The sequence below is a fragment of the Myotis lucifugus genome, unplaced genomic scaffold (genome assembly GCF_000147115.1).
Source record: "Myotis lucifugus unplaced genomic scaffold, Myoluc2.0 scaffold_0, whole genome shotgun sequence".
NCBI lineage: Eukaryota > Metazoa > Chordata > Mammalia > Chiroptera > Vespertilionidae > Myotis > Myotis lucifugus.
The window spans coordinates 20,207,603-20,227,017 of NW_005871048.1; the positions used below are offsets into that span (position 1 = coordinate 20,207,603).

Here is a 19,415-nt window from a genome sequence, read left to right on the forward strand (position 1 = left end):
TTGTAACGTTCAGGACAGTGCCTGGTACAGAGAGAGTGGCATAGAAGTCTTCATTAAGTAGATAAAATTCACTCTACTTTCCAGGCTATGGCACTTCTGTCTTCCTCCAGTCTTTTGTCCCCTTTGGTGACATAGCACACAATTTCTGTATCTTGCCATACACTGAACCGTGAAACACACCGCATTGCTCCCCTGGGCTCCTGCTCCCTTTTGGTCTCCCAATCTTCCAGGTACAGGGATTTTCAATCCTTTCTTGACCCTCCATCACCTCATCCACCTGCCCCTCTCCCATCCTATGAATCCTGCTTTCTTGCGGCCCTGCTTTCTACTTGGCAGAATCATGGCTTATTTACTGATTTACACGTTGTTCCTTTTCTCAGGGCCTGTTGGGAACAATGGCTCAACCCTGTGCATCCAGATTGGTGCAAAGCAGAACACTGGTCAGAGGGGTGGTAACGGGTGTGCGGGGAGAAAGGGGTTCCGAGCGCCCATAAAGGCGGTAAGTATGCTTTTTCTGAAGGCTCTAGATTGAAGGTGCTAATGTGCGTGTCCTGGACGGGGAGGACGAAGGGCAGCATTTCCCCAACTGCTTTGACCAGTGAAACCTGGCACTTCCTCTCCCTGTTCCCGTGAACTGGAGGCGTTGGCAGGATACCCTGAAACCTGCGGCCTTGGCTGAGAGGCCTCTGTGGTGAACGCACCCCACAGTCTCGTGGGACAGAACTCTTTCTGAAAGTACCATTCAGATCGCACCATTTTTGCTTTGGTGACCAGAATTGGTTCACCACCAAAATCCCAGAAGGAATTCAACTCCCTCATCTTGCAGGAGGACGGCATGCATGCGCTCATTCCACAAATACTCACGGAGGGCCAGGAGCTGTGTGGACTGGCACGTCTGCCTTCGTTGCCATGGTCACCACCGCCCAGTCCTACCCACAGCTCAGGAGGACTCCGTGCTGAGGACTGGGAACTCTGAACCAGACGTTCAGGTAGGAGACGTTCCCCTCCTGGGTGCCCCGACGAGCAGAGCCCCACTCGGTGGGGCGGGATGTGGGTTCTGCTTGGTCCACTCCTCATGGGACACTATTTTGGTGTCCTTGAGAACCCTCCTTCTGTCGTCAGTAAAAGCGCCCTATGACTTAGAGTCCAACAAATGACAAGGGTTGATTGTAAGAACAGCGATGAGTGATGAAAATAAAAAATATTTACTACTGTGAGCACCTTCTATACATTAAATCTGCTTCCTCTCTTCTTGGAGAGCTAACTCTCAGGCAGATCCCATAATAACTTTTATAATCGTAATAATAACATCAGTGCTCTAACCCCATCTAGGCACATGAAGAGTCTCATTTTAATAGTTCATATGTTCCGTGCAGTGTCATGATTAACATTCTAAACTTTCCTTCAAGGCGGTGTCCCTTCCCTGTGCCAGCGGGGAGTCTGGGGCAGGGGGAACTGGCGGGCAGTTTTCTTCCCACTCGTCCTCTGTGGGCATCCCCTCCCACACTCACGTCAGAATCGGAGTGAGGGTGGGAGAGGAAGGGAAGGAAAACTCTGCTTGGCTGGCACAGATGTAACCCCTGGGCCCTCCGGGGGGGTCGGGGGGGAGTGGATCCCAGTGTGGGTTCTTTCTCTAGTGGAGCTCCTCAAAGACACTGCTGCAGGGCCCTCACACTGAGATGCTGCCAGCACCTCACCCCAAGTAGTCACCATCCCTCCCTCATGTCCTGGGCATCTGTGTGACACTCCACCTTCTTTATGGTGTTACAGAAATTAAATAAGGAGGCCATTCCACTGAGGTGGCTCTCATGCCCATGTAAGCAAACAGAATCATAAGCCAGAGTCAATTCCTATAAATGCATTTATATGGAGAAAATGAAATTTAAGACTAACCAACCACAAGCAATCAACTAGGTTTTCCCAAAGGATTTTCTTGCTTTGCTTCCTGGTCTGTTTTCTAACAGCCTTTCCCACAGCTCCTGTCCACAAAGAGCTCCTAACCACTTCCAGTTTGGCACCGCCCAATGCCAATAGGTTTGCTCAAGTCAACTCTTGAAAAATTTAATGCGCCTCAGTTTCTCTTGTAACATTGGATATCACATTGTCCTTCCCGATAGCGATTCCTCAGAGTTCACATCTGGCCCGTGAGAAACACCTGTCATTTTTGCTGGTCAGCTAGAGAAGTGACTTGGTTTCCAGTGCAGCTCTCTCCTCTCGGCTCTGTCTCCTCAGGCCTAAGCAGCCTTCGCCTCTCACTCCTTCTTTCTGTGCCTCAAATCCAGGGGACTCCTGCCAAGCCCTCCCAATGATTCTCCTGAAGATCCCTTTATCACTTGGTGACGAGAAACATTACCCACTCTTCACTAAGGTGGAGCTGCACAGTCCTCCAACAACGTTCTTCAAATACATGCTCTTTAAACACAGTGCTTTCTTTCCACCTATCCAAGCTCTATATATGCTTCAGATAGATGTGAGGTTTGCAGTTTTTGACTACTCGTTTATCAGGTACTTCCTCAATGGTCTGCCAAATACCTTGCTACAAACTGTAGAGAATAGGAACTATTTGTATACCAGCTTTCTGAATGAATTTATACATTGGCAGTACTAGGAGTTGATCCCAGGCTATCTAGCTACGAATCTTATTCTTAACTATTATATTCTCTTGTTTTGTTCCGGCCTTTGGAGATTCAATGAAGACTAAGGAAGAGAGTCTCACTTTAACATCCGTAAACAAACAGTATCTGATTTTAAATAATAAAAGGTTTCTGATTATTCTCAGCGGTTCTCAACCTGTGGGTCGCGACCCCTTTGGCGGTCAAATGACCCTTTCACAGGGGTCGCCTAAGACCATCCTGCATATCAGATATTTGCATTATGATTCATAACAGTAGCAACATTACAGTTATGAAGTAGCAACGAACATAATTTTATGGTTGGGTCACAACATGAGGAACTGTATTTAAAGGGCCAGAAGGTTGAGAACCACTAGATTCTAGTGACTTAGAGCAGTGATGGCGAACCTTTTGAGCTCGGCGTGTCAGCATTTTGAAAAACCCTAACTTAACTCTGGTGCCGTGTCATATATAGAAATTTTTTGATATTTGCAACCATAGTAAAACAAAGACTTATAATTTTAATATTTATTTTATATATTTAAATGCCATTTAACAAAGAAAAATCAACCAAAAAAATGAGTTCGAGTGTCATAGGTTCGCCATCACTGACTTAGAGTATAAGCATCATGAAGGCAGGATTTCTGTCCTTTCCTAAGTGCTGTACCCCCAGCTCCTAGGACAATGCCTGACATATGGTAGGAGCTCAACAAAACTTGGTTAAATGCATGTATTATTCTACAGATAAGAAAACCAAGGCTTAGAAAAGGTAAGTAACTTGTCCAAGGTTATTCAGCTAGTAACCCATGGAGCACAACTTGAATAATTAGTGACATAACTCAATTAATCATAAACAGATGTGTTTTATTAAAGCTTATTATGTATATTTCTGTGACCTTGTATATAACCACTTTCATAGAGGTTTTAAATTAATCTTTTTTCCCTTAGAAATCTTCTACAAGTTGGTTCAGATAGTCATCCTGGCTCATCAACCTGACCACACAATGACTTAAACTTGGATGGCCACACTGCCATCTGGTGTTGGGTATATGACTTGCAAGTTAAACATCCCTTTAGGGTTTCTAAACTTTACATCCATTAACTCATTTAATCTTCACAACAGCTACAAAACGGGAACTATTTGTATAGCAACTTTATCAATAAATTTATACGGTGGCAGGACCAGAAGTTAATCCCAGTCTATCTAACTACAAATCTTATTTTTAACTATTATATTCTAATGTAAAAACAATTAATACTTTCAAATTCAGGATCCCACTTCTGAGTAAGCCACATAAACTTTTATTAGAAAGCAATGGTATGTAAGCGAGTAGATTTGCCCAAAACATGAATCAGGTACAAGCATACAGAAGAGTTATTCATAACTTTTCTTTTGTTCTTACAAGATCAAGGTGCTAGCAAGTTTGGTTTCTTCTAAGGCCTCTCTCCTTGGCTTATAAATGGCTATCTCCTCACTGTGTCCTCAGCGTTTCTTCTCTTGGGCTCTATATGGTTTCTATCTATGTGTCTCCTCTTCTTATAAGACCATGAGTCATGTCGGATTAGGGCCCACCTCGATGACCTAATTTTACCTTAATTACCTCTTTAAAGACCCTATCTCCAAATACAGTCACACACTGAGGCACTGAGGGTTAGGACTTCAGCATATGAATTTAGGGGGACAGGCACAAATCAGCTGATAAGGGAATATTATCAACCACTACTATTTCAGTAATGCTAACTGTCTTAGGACCTCTGCATCTTCACTCTTCTACAGCCTGCTTATTGTTATTTTATGGGGTTATCAATAGCTCCACTATTCATCTAGCTGATGCTAGGAGGATGACACTCAAAATCATTTTATTATTTACTCACATAATTCCCCCCCCCCATTACTTAGTATTTGACCCCTAATCCAAGTGAGAAAAGTTATAGTCTGGCATTTCACCAACTATAATGAAGTCTACTTTTTAACATTTATCATCTCTAGTTCAATAAGCACTATGCAAGAATTCACATGTGATGATGTTATAAGAGCATAAACCACATGAAAACATTTGCCTCATTCCTTTTCAATGATTTCTCCTAAAGTTAATACTTCACTATCTGAATAGTTTGGAAGAGAACAACTCTCCTTTGCTGAATCAGGAAATATAATTATTACACATCATTAATCTAACATCAGAGCACATTTTAAAAAAAAAAGAGGTTAAACTTTCTTAGTGCTGTACTTTTAATGCTGTGCCCATTATTTTCACCATCCTTATACCTTTAAGATGCCTTGCAATTTACAGGGCACTTTCATAGAGCTTTTAAAAATTCTCATAATTCCTATTTGAAGTTAAGTATTCTTATTTTCATTTGCAGATGAGGAAATTGAGGCTCAGAAAGGTTTTTGTGACATTTCCAGGCACATAGTTAATAATAGCAGCACTAGGGCTAGACCACTGATTGTTACCCAGATCCAGCCTATTTTAAAGGCCTTTATGATATCCATGCTAATGTCAATTCCTAAATTATCTTTCTTTCCCAAGAGATGCCTTCATGAGAAAAAGATTTCATGGTCGGATACGTTTGGGGAACACTGTCTATTATATTCCGTATTGGAATAATCACAGACTTGTTATCATTCCTAAAGGCTGTGAGGGCTCCTGCATTAATGAAGCCCATTTAACTTTGTTTAATCTAAGCTTATTCCAGGATTCAATTAATCATTAAACTTTTCCCCCCAAGTAATTGCTACTAACATCCAGAGTATCTGTATTAATAACTGCTCTAAAAGAACAGCTTATTATCAACCATTCAAATAGGCCTAGGTACTACCAATTCTTCATGTGGACAGGCCGCAGTTTGGATGAGAATTTAGCAAAGATTAAAGCAAGAATGTGGTCTTGAAAGAACAAAAAGAAGTGCATGCATAGAGAATGTAGTTAATTATATTATAATTACTATATTGTGTCAGTTGGATCCTAGACTGACCTGGGTGATGACTTCGTAAGGTATAGAAATGTTTAACCACTATGCTGTACATCTGAACCTAACATAATTTTGTATGTCAACTGTAATAAAAAAATAAAAAACATATTTTTAAAAAGTTATCTAGCAATTGGAGAGAGGAATAATTTTTTCTCAGGTACTTATTTTTACTTGAAAAATGAATTCTTCTCTTTCCCCCCTCTTTTCTATTCACTCCTCTTTATCTACTTTTGCTGATCAAAAATTCCTTATCTAGGAATTATACAGTAAAAGGATTTCCAAAGTCAGGGCAGACCTGGGTGGGGTGCGACCTTCTACAGTGGGACAGAAGCACTGGGACACCTGGACAACCACAAATACAGTCCACACACAGATGCGTGTTAAGTTGGGACATTCTGCTCCTTCTTCCTCCAGCAAAGTGGAAGATAAAACATAAACCTAAAACTTCTATTATATCACATTTCAGTCAAGCCTTTTAGGTGAATAGTCCAGGCTGGGCACCAGATTGCAGTCTTAGTTTCATGAGTCTTCCATGAGTGATAACTCTGCTTGTGATAAGAGGTCAAAAACAATTTTGAACAATTCACTTTTTCTCTATTTAATTCTTGCTTGCATGAGTGACTATGTACACACAGAGTTTACTAAATTATTTCTTTCAAAAATGCTGTTCATTGATAAGAGAATTTGAAAACCCAGAAACAAGGTAAAAAGTCTAAAAACAACTTATAAACTACCAAGTTATAGTTTACTTGGATTTAATTCTACAACTGACTATTACTCTTACCCCCGGAGATTAAGAATTTTACCTTACTCTAACTGGTGTACTTTTGTACTTTGGAAAGAAACTGCTAGCCTATTGTAAACTGCCACCCTTGTATTGCTTTCGTAATGGAAATTTTTACTAAAGGTCAACAACTTGTATCATTCATTCCAACAGCAGCTAAGGCTGAAATATCTTAAATGTCCTTTCACTTTCTCTCTTACATTAGCCTAAGAAGTATCTCTTCACCTGTTCTGTGCACCTGTTCTGTGTATTGAGGAAACAATAATATCTTACCTTTGTGGTGTGCTTTACAATTTACCAAGCGCTCTCCTGAATATTATGTTATTGTTGCTTATAAAAACAACAAACCACACCTGGTGCAGCAGGAACGGAGATGTCATTCTCAGTTTTACCTTGAGGAGGGTGGTTTGCGCAGGGTCATGTACAGTGGAGGATAAGACAGACAGGCCTCCCCGATTGTCATTCAGTGCTCTTCCCATAACTACACCACAAAGATTTGTGACATAGGCTGGATAAATAAGAGACGAAATTGAGCTATCCTTCTTGAATGAAGAGTTCTGAAACCCATAAGCTACCAGAATTACTGTGCACTAACTAAAATACTTCTAATTTGGAACAAACATGTTCATTATAAAAACCCAATGATATGTCCTGGGAACTATAGCCACTCAGCAAGGTTAGAAAGTTAAAGTAATAAATAGGGAGAGAAGAGAACTAATCCTTGAGAGATGGTTCCATGAGACAAAAATGCACAGGCGTTGGGAAAAAAATTGCACAGGCGTAGGGATACCCGAGTTCCTTTTCTAGCTTTGTCACTGCCTTACTGTGTTTCCTCCGGCAAACTCTATAATGTCAACCTTCTTCTCTGTCAAACAAGAAGAATAACACAAGCACTGCTAGCCTCCAGGGCTCTTTGAAGACCGAGGCCGGATTATTTATGATGAAGTTGAAAAGAATGTCTCCTTACAAATGAAAGGCCTGTAGTTGAATGACTTGACTAGAACTTCAGCTGTTTAAAACCATGTGAATAATAAATAGGCTTAGCATTTTGGGGTGTATTTTATTTCTGAGAACATTCAGAAAAATATAACCAAATAGTGTTATGTTCCTTTGTGATATCCTCTACTCTGCTTTTGCTTACACTCTTCTTTTTATGAAAGATGTCATTGAAGGTGAGATATATACTCAAGGACATAGTTCATGGTTTGTCTTTAGTCAGAGGAGAGTGAAGCAAGAATAAAAAATTGGTCAGGATTCAATCCAAACAGATTTTGTAGTACACTATTCTCTGCAAACTGAAAACAGAAACAAATTCTAGGAATCTATTCTGTGCACTTTCGGCAATCAACTTTTTAGTAATACAAGTAGGACAAAGAGGTAAGAAACCACCTTCCCATTAGCAATAGTTTAATATCATTATCTAAAAGCTGGCAAGGTTCCAGAAAGATATAATAACTTCGTCTATGGATTACAAAAAAAGTGTAATTCTTTTCTCTGAGGGAGAGAGCTCCTTTTTATTATAATAGCACTTGCTAAGCTCTAATTAGGTGAAAAAAGCACTTTTCAACCTTCAGATACCTAACCTAGAAAGCCTTGAGGGTGTGAGCAGTTGGATAAAACTTAGAAATGATTTGATACCTAGAAACTTCAAAAACAGACTCTTTTTAAGGGTAGAAAATGGTAATTAGTGAAACAAAATGTGCTATGGAGGTTATAGAGCAGGTTATGGAGGTTAACACTAGACGGACTAATTTACTTTTTATTTTTAATCCATATTTATAGCTACTTTTAATTTTATTTATTTACTTTTATTGTACTTGATTTATGTTGCAGAGTATTTTGATTTGGGGAATAAGTGTCTCAGTCTGAATTTGGATATTGAAACTCAGGTTAATTTTAAATAAATGCTTATCACACAGAATTAGGAGGTTGAACTGTATACCAAAGCCTACACTCTGCTACCCCACACTGTATCCTTTATGGCTTTTTACCCCATAATGTCACTTCTTTTAATTTACTGCAAAAAAACAATTCATCAGAAGAAAGCAAGCTGACAGGAAAAGAAAAGAAGGGATTTAAGCGCTCTACAACAAATTATGATAGATTCACTAATAGGCTATATTATACTTATTGTGAAAGTGATGGGATTTTGCATTAGTGAAAGTTAAACTCACACAGCTTATCTATACCTCCTTCCCACACTACTCTCAAATGACAAGATAATGAATAATAAACTATAAAGAGAGTATGAATGAAAAGTACATCAGATGAGGTATCAACCATTTTTAGAAAATAGAAAGCACACAGCATTGTGTCACTGGATTTCAAGAACAGAGAGAGGCAACTACAACCAAAGCAAAGCAAACTGGCCACCCCAGAGTCAAGAAGACTTGGGACCTGCAGCGCTGTGGGAGGCAGGACAGGATGGGGCGTGGGAAAAGCCAGTGGTTTTCTATTCAATATATGTTTCTCACCCAGCCCCTTACATGCTCACCCTTCTCCCCTCCTGGGAGAACACTGAGTCCTCTGAGTGTGACGGTGTTACCCTGTGATTCAGAGGAAGATACGGGCATAGAATCTGGGAAAATTGGAGCTGACACAGGCAAGCAGGGGATGGAGGTTCAGGGAACAATCTGCCCAGAGTGGAGCACAAGGGCAGGGGACGCTCTGAATGTGGGTTCTCTGCTGCCCTCCAGGGCAGCCTGGGGGCACACAAAAACCTCACAAGGCACTTTGGTTTTTAAAATGCTCAATTTAGTAAAGCTAACAAATTCAAAATTCCTAAGCATTTAAGTTGATTCAAAGATAACATTATTTTCCATTTGTAAATCTAGTAAATTTTAATCATTTTTGAGTGATCCTTTTATTACTATTCAATCTCACTTACTAGCTTGGTTCATGATACCCATTGAAGCATTTGAGACTGCGTTTGGAATGCTTTAAATGCCTGACAAATATTCCACGGTACTGGTATAATACTTAGCAATATCAGGGATGGGGGCTCTCTCCCTTATGAATGGAGCCCAGCTCCAGCAACTCGCCATGTGTGTAGTCTGCAACCTCAGCTCCTGTTATGCCTCCCCAAGAGTCCCATTAGCTATAGCTCATGTTAAGCAAATAAATCAGCTCTGAAAAATCCGGGATTGAGGTACCCTTTGCATCCCTTGGACAGAAGGACTTCAAGCTTGATTTAGCTGTTGATTCCTTTTACATTTGTGTTAACTTCTGGTTTTAATTTCTTGCTTTGGAGCTGTTACATGTATTTCCAAAATAAATATTTTATCTAGACTTTTTAAGTGTTTGGCATTGGAAGTTACTCGGTCATTTTGCCATGGATTCTATGATTGCTTTAGAGCACTTGATCCCTACTAGCCAGTAAATTTCTTGTGGGATGGAAACAGGACTTTTTATATTTGTATCACCAGGGTTTAGCACAGTAACTGCTTTTAGGATCAGCACTCAGCACACATTTAGTGAAGGAATGCCTGTTCTCTGAGGACTGTGAGAAAAGCATTTGATTAATTATGGGGTTAATGGCTGGATTAGTGAGGTAAGCCTTCCAAGGGCATTTGCATTTAAAAGGGGGCTATCTACGCATTCTGACAAGGAGTTCACCAAGGTTTTTTAATGACCCCCCCCCCCCCAACACACACACACACACACACTTTATAGGATCTCAGACACTAGATCTAGCAAGGAGGTGAGATATTTTGAGCAGAAAAATTCCTCCCAAATTCTCACACCTTATAGGCAAACCGCTTTTCTGCTTATGTAGCACCCTCCTGGCCCAACCCAGTAATATGAGGTCATCTGATTCTTGTGGGTCACTCTAGTTTTCTGGGATGATTTTTTTTTTTTTGGTGAAAGTGAGTTATAACCTGGTTTTATGATAACATTATATCAGGTCTATTCTTCCTCATAGAGCAAGATAAATACTTACCTGTGGTTGCAGCATTAGTCAGAATACAGAGGGCAAAAGGTAATAAGAAAAAGGCCTTTCTTAGACTCATAACATTATAGACTGTGAGAGAGGTGAGAACCCAGATAATTTTACAAATTAATTTTATAGATATCAGTTTAAACAGCCAATCAGACAAGGGTATTAATGCACATGTAGTAGGAATATGAATCATATTCTATACACACAAAAATGTCCCCACAGTCAACTGCTTTTACTCAAATCTATCAGACTAAACTACCCAGACTGATATTGAGTATATATTTTTTGTTGTAAAAGCATTTTTATAATATTTCATTTATTTAGACTAATATGAAAAATAGCTGGCATTTACAATATCAACTAATATGCAGAACTAAATGCATTCTGGGTAACAGAAAGAGGCCATTACATATTCTCAGATTGATAATTCTCAAAATTATTATAATAAATATTGTAGCATTAATTGTATTAACTGTAAATTCCTCAAAAGTTCCTCTGGGGAGCAAGAGGGAGTAGTAATGGGAATCAGTCCACTAACTCTTTTGTTAGTTATGCTATCTACCTAATTAGTGTTCAAAAAATACTTACCTATGACGAAGGAAGGAGCTGGTGATAGAAGGAATGGTTAAGGATCTAGAATTCTGAGGAAGAGAAGGAAACACAAGTTCAGACAGGTTTTGGAATGAAGTGGCCTGTAGATGGCAGAGGTAAGGGAACTGGGGCCTACCAAAGTCTGGAGCAGTGCAGTCTCCCAGTAGCAGAACTGAGATTCAAACTCAGGTTTCCTTTTTCTTGGACCCTTACACATACCTGTTATAGCAATGGCCTTGGTCTTTCCTGAAGAGGCTTTGAAAAGTGTAGAGAAAACCATTATAACCAGAAAGCTCAATATATGTTATTACATGCACACATCTCATTGCCAAAGATGGAATTAAAGCATCCACCTGTGCAGTGCTCTATGGTCTTGCCCAGGCTGTTAATGAGCATGTGGTGGCATCTTAGTCACGTGATTCCAAGCTGGATATTTACCGGTTGTTTTTTTTTAAAATATATTTTATTGAATTTTCACAGAGAGGAAGGGAGAGAGATAGAGAGTTAGAAACATCAATGAGAGAGAAACATCGATCAGCTGCCTCCTGCACATCTCCCACTGGGGATGTGCCCGCAACCAAGGTACATGCCCTTGACCGGAATCAAACCTGGGACCCTTCAGTCTGCAGGCCGACACTCTATCCACTGAGCCAAACCGGTCAGGGTTACTATTTCTTATAGGGCTTCTGAAATGACTCCATGTTTCCCTTGAGCGGTCTATTTATTAGACATTATTCTATATTCATCTTTAAAAAGTTGATTACATTTCTCCTGGCAGAGCAGACTCTGTTCCCTTCCAATATGAGGACTATTGTGTGGTTTATTCTCTCTTTGTGGCTTTTCCCACTGGGAGGAGGTATGGAATATGAGACTGTCAAACATGTTCCTAAATAACCAATGAAGAGTCAGTTATACAAAATTGTGGTAGATTATAATGAGACTCCCAGGTCTCATTTTATTGTCATCAATTTTGAGCCAGGCATTATAGGACAAATTAGCATTCCTATGTGTAGTGAAAGAGGCATTCTTTAATTATTTGGCTTCCAATTCCTTCACATCAGCAATTATGTTTTTTTTTTTTAATAATAGTAGAGCCTGTGTTCTTTATTCTGTCTCACCTCTCCTTCACTTTCTCTTTTCTCTTTTATCCATCCATCCATCCATCCACCCACCCACCCTTCCATCCATCTTTATCACTGCTAGTGGCATTGACTAGCTTGAGAAAAATCTGTGTTGTTGTTTTTTTTAAAGTAGCAAAACCACTTTCAGAAGGCACATTGTTACTTTCTTTTAAAAAAAAACACATCCTTCCATATATCAAGTACTCTTAAAGCACCTTATATAGAATGCTAAAGAAATAGCCTTCTTTCCTCATGGAGATCCATCCTTATCAGTTCTTTAAAATGGGTGTCTAAACTGTACAGCCATTACCACACAACTGTGTCATTCACACCGCACACAATGAGGTGGATGGGTGGGTGTGCAGACCTGATTTTACTTGGTTAAATATGTTGTGTTTTCTTAAAACTCTTCTTTACAAATTACCGTATTGTTTCATTTTAAAGATTCTTTAAAAGGGAAAGATGCCAGTAACCTTGGGGTATTTTGTTTGTTTGCCCAATTGTTACTAGGCAGGCTGTTCCTGTGACAACAAGAGCAACCTTAAGAGTATTGAGAGTTGTCTAGAACATCCTTGACTGCAAAAATGTTGAAATACCACCGAAAACAGAGGTCTGGTTGATACTTGAACTACATACAACTCTATTAAAACAAAAGAATACACAAAATGCTTCAAATATGTTCTTCTTAGTTTCCAAATTCTATTTGATTCTGACAACATGTTACTATAGGCAGGACTGGCATTATTAACTTCTTTTAAAAAATATAACTGTAATGGAAAGACATGGGCTTCTCCTTTTCCTCTTCCTCCTTTTTCTTCTTGTTACAGTAACAAAAGATGTAATGCCGTTTAAAAACAAAGGAGAAATCACTTCCCAACAAAAATTAACCCCATATATAAAACCAATATATATTGTCTTCAACAAAATTAGAAGACACTTGTAACCTTAACCACCACATATGAGAAAGAGGTAACAAAGGGAGGAAAGGTCAGACAGGAAGATGCCTGAAGAGAATGTTTAGTTTCAGATCTCAGTCATTAGAACAAGACTCTAAAATCAATGGCATAATCTGAGGGGCAAACCAATTCTTTGCCTGAAATAATGGAGATGGGCGAGTGCCAGCAGTAGGGGGCTTTCTGGATACTGCCTGGTACTAAGGGAGGAGCAGGAGAGGCCAAGCCAAAGGAGCAAATGCAGACACATAAGCAGCAGCCTGGAGAGGAGAGGGAGGGGAGAAAAGACTCCAAAGGTGAGAGAATAAAAGGCTAAAACAGTTCCCTCAGACCCACAATCCCATCACAGGCAGCTCACTATAACTCTGAAAGAACCGTTAGCCCAAAGTGCTGACCTACCCATCATATATGTTTATATCAATAGGTGAGCCAGAAGGAAACTTGCCTCATTTACAGATAAGTAATAATGGAGAATGAAACTGCATAGCATTCATACAAAAACACTCCAAGAAAAGGAGGAAAGAAACAGGAGAAACAATAGCAGCTAAAACCATTCAAAAGAAAAAAAATGAGTCCACTGAGCACATGAAATATGTGACCAAATATACTGTCATAACTCAAAGAACTTAAGGAAACAAATAGTTCATACAGAGACAGATATAGGTGATCAGAACTACCATGGCAAAACAACCATAGGAAATGAAATATGAACAGAGTTCAGAAAAGAAAAGGAAAAGAAAAAATAAAGCCATCCCAGAAATAAATTAGGAGAAGGCAAAGAGGAGATAAAGTGGAATTTTTTTCATCTCGATTAAGCAGGGATTCAAAATATAGCATTTAAATGGCTAAGCACATAATCCTATCTAATAATAGACAAACATGGTAATTAACCATACCTCCACTATGCTTCCCATTGGCTAATCAGCAGGATATGCAAATTAACTGCCAACAAAGATGGCGGCCGGCAGCCACACAGCTGAAGCGAACATGAGGCTTGGTTGCCCCGGCAATGGAGGAAGCCAAGGTTCCCCGCCTGCCGCGGCCCAGCTCTGAGCTCTGGAAGCAACAATGTTGCAATTATAGAAGCTAAAAAACCCCAGGTACCTGCTTTCAGCTGCAGTGGGCTCAGAGCTGAGAACACCAGTGATGGTAACAGAGTTTCAATTTATAGAAGCTAAACAAACCCAGATACCTGCTTTCAGCCAGCCAAGGCCTCAGAGCTGGAGCCGGGCCTCAGAGCTGGAGCCGGCTCTCAGCTCCAGTGACAGCTATAGAAGGCAAATAAATCCCAGAATAAGAAAAGAAAAGAGGCTGGGAGCTTCAGTCACCCGCCAGCCTGAAAACGGCCCTCAGCCCCTCACCCAGACTGGCCAAGCACCCCAGGGGGGACCCCCACCCTGAAGGGGGTGTGACCAGCTGCAAACAGCCATCAGCCAGTCATCCAGGCTGGCCAGGCACCCCAGTGGGGACCCCCACCCTGAAGGGGGTGTGACCAGCTGCAAACAGCCATCAGCCACTCACCCAGGCTGGCCAGGCACTCCAGTGGGACCCCCACCCTGATCCGGGACACCCTTCAGGGCAAATCAGCCGGCCCCCACCCGTGCACCAGGCCTCTATCCTATATAGTAAAAGGGTAATATGCAAACTCACCCTAACAGCAGAAAGACTGAAAATGACTGGTCACTATGACACATACTGACCACCAGGGGGCAGATGCTCAATGCAGGAGCTGCCCTCTGGTGGTCAGTGCACTCTCACAGGGGGCAGCTCTGCTCAGCCACAAGCCAGGCTGATGGCTGCCAGTACAGCGGTGGTGGTGGGAGCCTCTCCTGCCTCCTCAGCAGCGCTAAGGATGTCTGACTTCAGCTTAGGTCTGCTTCCCGCTGGCAAATGGACATCCCCCGAGGGCTGCTGGGCTGCCAGAGGGATGTCTGATTGCCAGCTTAGGCCCAATTCCCCGGGGAGCAGGCCTAAGCCAGCAAGTGGTCACCCCCAAGGGGCCCCAGACTGCGAGAGGGCACAGGCCGGGCTGAGGGACCCCCTAACCCTGAGTGAACAAATTTTGTGCACCGGGCCTCTAGTAAAGGTATAAACATATTTATAGGTACAAAGTTAAACATAAGAATAACCAAAGAAATAATACAAATAAAACTACAATAGAGGAAAGGCAGAAGAAAGCATTAAGTATACTAATCGGACATTGCTCAATTAGTAAGGAGTCAATAGCATCTAAAAAATTAAAATGTAATTCAAAATTATAGTTAAGAAAACCACTAGTGGGGCCGAAACCGGTTTGGCTCAGTGGATAGAGCGTCGGCCTGCGGACTGAAAGGTCCCAGGTTCGATTCCGGTCAAGGGCATGTACCTGGGTTGTGGGCACATCCCCAGTAGGAGATGTGCAGGAGGCAGCTGGTCGATGTTCCTCTCTCATCGATGTTTCTAACTCTCTATCTCTCTCTCCCTTCCTCTCTGTAAAAAATCAATAAAATATATTTAAAAAAAAAAAAAAGAAAACCACTAGTGGAAGAGATAACTGTAGCAAACATAGATAAAATATGTATGGTATACATTGTTGATTATTCATGTTATCCATCTCTCTCACCCTTTCTATCTGAACCCTAACTTGGGGCATATATCCATCCTTTCTTCACACAATCTTGTGCTTTAGGGCAGTGGTTCTTAACTGGGTGTGATTCTGCCCCCCAGGAGACATAATGTAATGTCTGGGACATTTTTGATTCTCACAGTTTAGGGTGATGCTACTGACACATAAACCATCAAATATCAACCCACACTACAGGTTTTGCAGCTGAGATGTAGAATGAGACTGACTCCAGACCAAAATCCTATGAGTGATCTTTCAGGCCTTACCATAGGCAGTTACAAAGGTGTTGGCCTGGCAGGCTTCATAGAATAAAGCTGTTCTACCCAGTCTTCCAAGAGAGTTGTAGTCAAGCAGTCAGGCCCCCTTGAGCCAGCATGTGTTCCTAGCCCAGGCAACTCCAAAGGCCTCCTTATCAGGGGACCTTGACTGAGACACATTTTAGCTGTCTTCACTGAGATTCCACTCAAACTCAGTTTTTCCCACTCCTAACCCGTCCCCCTCCTCCTGCCCCGTCTCCTGGGTTCATAAAATGGCAGGAACCTTTTGTTCAGTGCTCGTCAGCAGTGAGACAATTCCCTCCACCTGCACCACATGCCATTTGACTGACCTTGCCTAGTGCCATTCCATGACAGAAAATGGCACAAGGAGCCAGCACTACATTTCTTTTTGGCCTCTTGCTGAGATTATCACAGTAAGTGAATAAAGACTTACTGTTTTCATTCTGGCTCACTGTCTTAACTGATGACCTCAATCCTTGCAGCTTAGCACAGGGATACTGCCCAACATTCACAACGTGCAGGACGTCCTCCCACAATGAAGAATGATCTGGTTCCAAATACCAAGAGTGCTGAAGCTTTGGGGGAACATGGCCCCAGTACCATCTCCACAACCAACATTCTCCTGGAGAATGTTACTCATTCAGAAGTAGACAGACGGCCACACAGATTGGCCCTATCACACTGAAGTGAAAGTAGCATAGAATTTCATTCATATATGGAATTTAATGAATAAACTGGACTAATAAGCAAAACAGAAACAGACTCATAGATAGACAGCAAACAGCTCTGGTGCGGGGTGTGGGTGGGGGTTATTGTTGAACAAAAAAGAAAAAAAAAGAGAAAGAACTCATAGGCAGGACAACAGTGTGGTGATTACAGGGGGAGGAGGATGGGTGGATGTAGAAACAAATAATAATTTGCCACTTAAGTCACTGATTCTGGAAATAAAATATTTTAATTCACTTAAAAAATAAAAGTAGGTTCCTAACTCCCACTATGAGCACATTAACCACATTTTCACATACAAAAAGCTTAGATACATTCAACTGTTTACAAGGCATGTCTCTGTATAATACATTTACATTCATGTGAAGTATATGAACTTACATAATTGTATATATTTGTGATTTCACATCTGGTACCTTTTAAAACACGTAATATGATTATTTTCTAAAAGTCAGTTCATATATGATGATTTAAGGTTAGTAGAGTCTCTTTTGAAGAACTCTAATAGCTGTATTCATATGAGAATTCAATAATTTTTTTAACTATAAATTTCAAGCTAATGCTTTAGCAGTTTAAGTTACCTGACTGACAATGCATGGAATTCTTACCAGGATGTATTGTTTGGTTTTCAGTTTAAGTCATTATAAGTGGCATATAATTAATTCTTTGTGCAGAGGAAATAAAGCACCAAGGATAATATTTTCTTCCCATCATAGATGAAATCACAACACATCTTAATTTCCCTTTAAAATCTAATCACTTGAAAAAAAGCATTTATTTCAAATCCTCAATCTTTAAGCTTTCTTAGTGAAATCAATTGATACACTAGAGAAAAGGATGGAGTAAAAGTAGGTGCTATGTATAGTCTGTACTAACTACAGAATTCAGATAGTCTTCTCACATTGATGATTTCTATTTCTGAACTGAGTTCCTTAGATCTAAAAAGAACTGAAAATAAATGTTACATTTATAAACTTGTCACTTATCTCTCTTAAAAAGTAACTCTAAGGATGACTTTCTTGCCAATTTGTGGAACAAAATTTTCCTGATGAACAAAAGCACCTTATGGTAAGAAAATATATAAAGAAAATATTTTCTACAAATTAATATACAAATTTATGCACATAAAGGTGTAGATATCCCAGCTGTATCTGTAATATTTTAAATAACACACAATAAAAAAATTTCAAAGCACATATTGAAAAAAATAACCCATATCCTATAACTCCAGTTATTAAATATTGCAGCATATATGTAATTGTAACAACTGGGGGAAAAGTTTGTAATCTAAATGGTCAATATCTCTTTGGAAATGTACTTATTTAAAGCCTCAAATATGTAAGCCTGCCCATCAAATTTCAACCCAAGCTACAGGTTTTAGAGCCGAGATGCAATCCATGATACTGAAAGTGAGTACAGAGGCCACTTCACAGATTCTTCATTAAACAGCATTACTGGAGCCACACTGGTACAGGCCAGCTGGGCGTTCATGTTCCTTTTCTTCCCACAGGCATACAGTAAACATCATATTCAGAATGACAGATCTCTATCACCATAAGTTTTGCTACTCATAAAATGCAAATAAACATGGTTTTAAACATTTCCAGATCATGGCAAAGGTTTCTTACCTGAAACTATACAGAGAATTCTCTAGATTTAACGTATTTTTAAATGAATACAGAGATGTATAAGAAGAAACATAAATTACTTGCTTTGACAGTTTTTAGCCAAAGCTTATCACGTTTTTTTCTAATGAACAGGTGATTTTTGTAAGTATAAGGATTTCTAGCTCCGGCTAAGAAGATTTTACTTCTTCTTCCCAGTGGTTTTTTTGTGTTCATGCACTTCTGTTTTGCTACTTATAATCTTTTTTCGGGTTGAGGTATTAGGAACAACTGCACTAGAAGGTCCGCTGGTAGCTAAACAAAAAAAGAAAAAAACTATTGCTTAAATTTTCACAAGCAATCAAAGTTTAAATAAGATTGATAAGTGACAAAATAATACACTTTATGTTGTAATTATAATGTAAATGAAACATTGCAAACATTTAATAGAGCATTTTTAACTTTTTAGAATTCAACACTAATACAGAAAAGTAATGTCAATGGGCTGCATTCAACAAACACATTCTTCTTTTCACTCTACATTCTTCCTGGGAAACTAATTTATTTCATCATTTTTAACTGCCGTCTATTGTGCTTACAACACTCAAATACATAATTCTGGCCCAGGCCTTTCCCCTTACCTTAAGATCTATATATCCTACTAGAAATCTCTATATAGATATCTAACAGGAAACATAAACTTAACGTATTTAAAACTGAATTCATCATTTACCCTATAAACATCTACTTTCTCCTATATCTCTTATCTCGTCCCTATTTAAAAAGCTAAAAGGCTAGAAAACTAGAAAATTTATTGGCTTAGGACTCATCCTTCTACATGCAAACCAACATCATACTCTAATGAGTTATCAAAAAGCAATTCTAAGCTGAGTTGCACTTCTATATAAATGGGTAAGCTCATGTCAGACCAATCTTCCTGCACGTAACAAGTATTAACTCTGAATAAAGTATGAAAACAACTACCTGAAGACACTGAAGAGTGAACAAAGGCAGGCACATACTGGAAAAAAATCAACACTTGAAAGAAGTGAACATCGTGAGATGGTTATCTCCCCCAAACCCACCCCTAACTCCCAACCCCTTTTTTAAAAGCTTTTGGCCAAAGGACAGGATCCAGTGTGCACCATGTAAAATGGCTAACACTCCAACATAAAACCCTGGCTTACTAGCATAAAGAACCAGAAGACGAGTACTGGGAAACTAT

The 19,415-nt window shown here is 40.0% G+C and overlaps 1 protein-coding gene across 1 annotated transcript in view; it reads right to left on the reverse strand.

Annotated features, from left to right (window-relative positions):
* Nucleotides 1-16,793: 16,793 nt before the first annotated feature.
* PPIP5K2 (diphosphoinositol pentakisphosphate kinase 2) overlaps nt 16,794-19,415 on the reverse strand; it is a 70,326-nt gene continuing 67,704 nt past the window's right edge. Inside the window, 1 exon segment of the mRNA XM_006081185.3 lies at nt 16,794-18,505. Within this exon segment, the coding sequence (XP_006081247.1) occupies nt 18,393-18,505 (113 nt within the window). The 3' untranslated portion in view covers nt 16,794-18,392.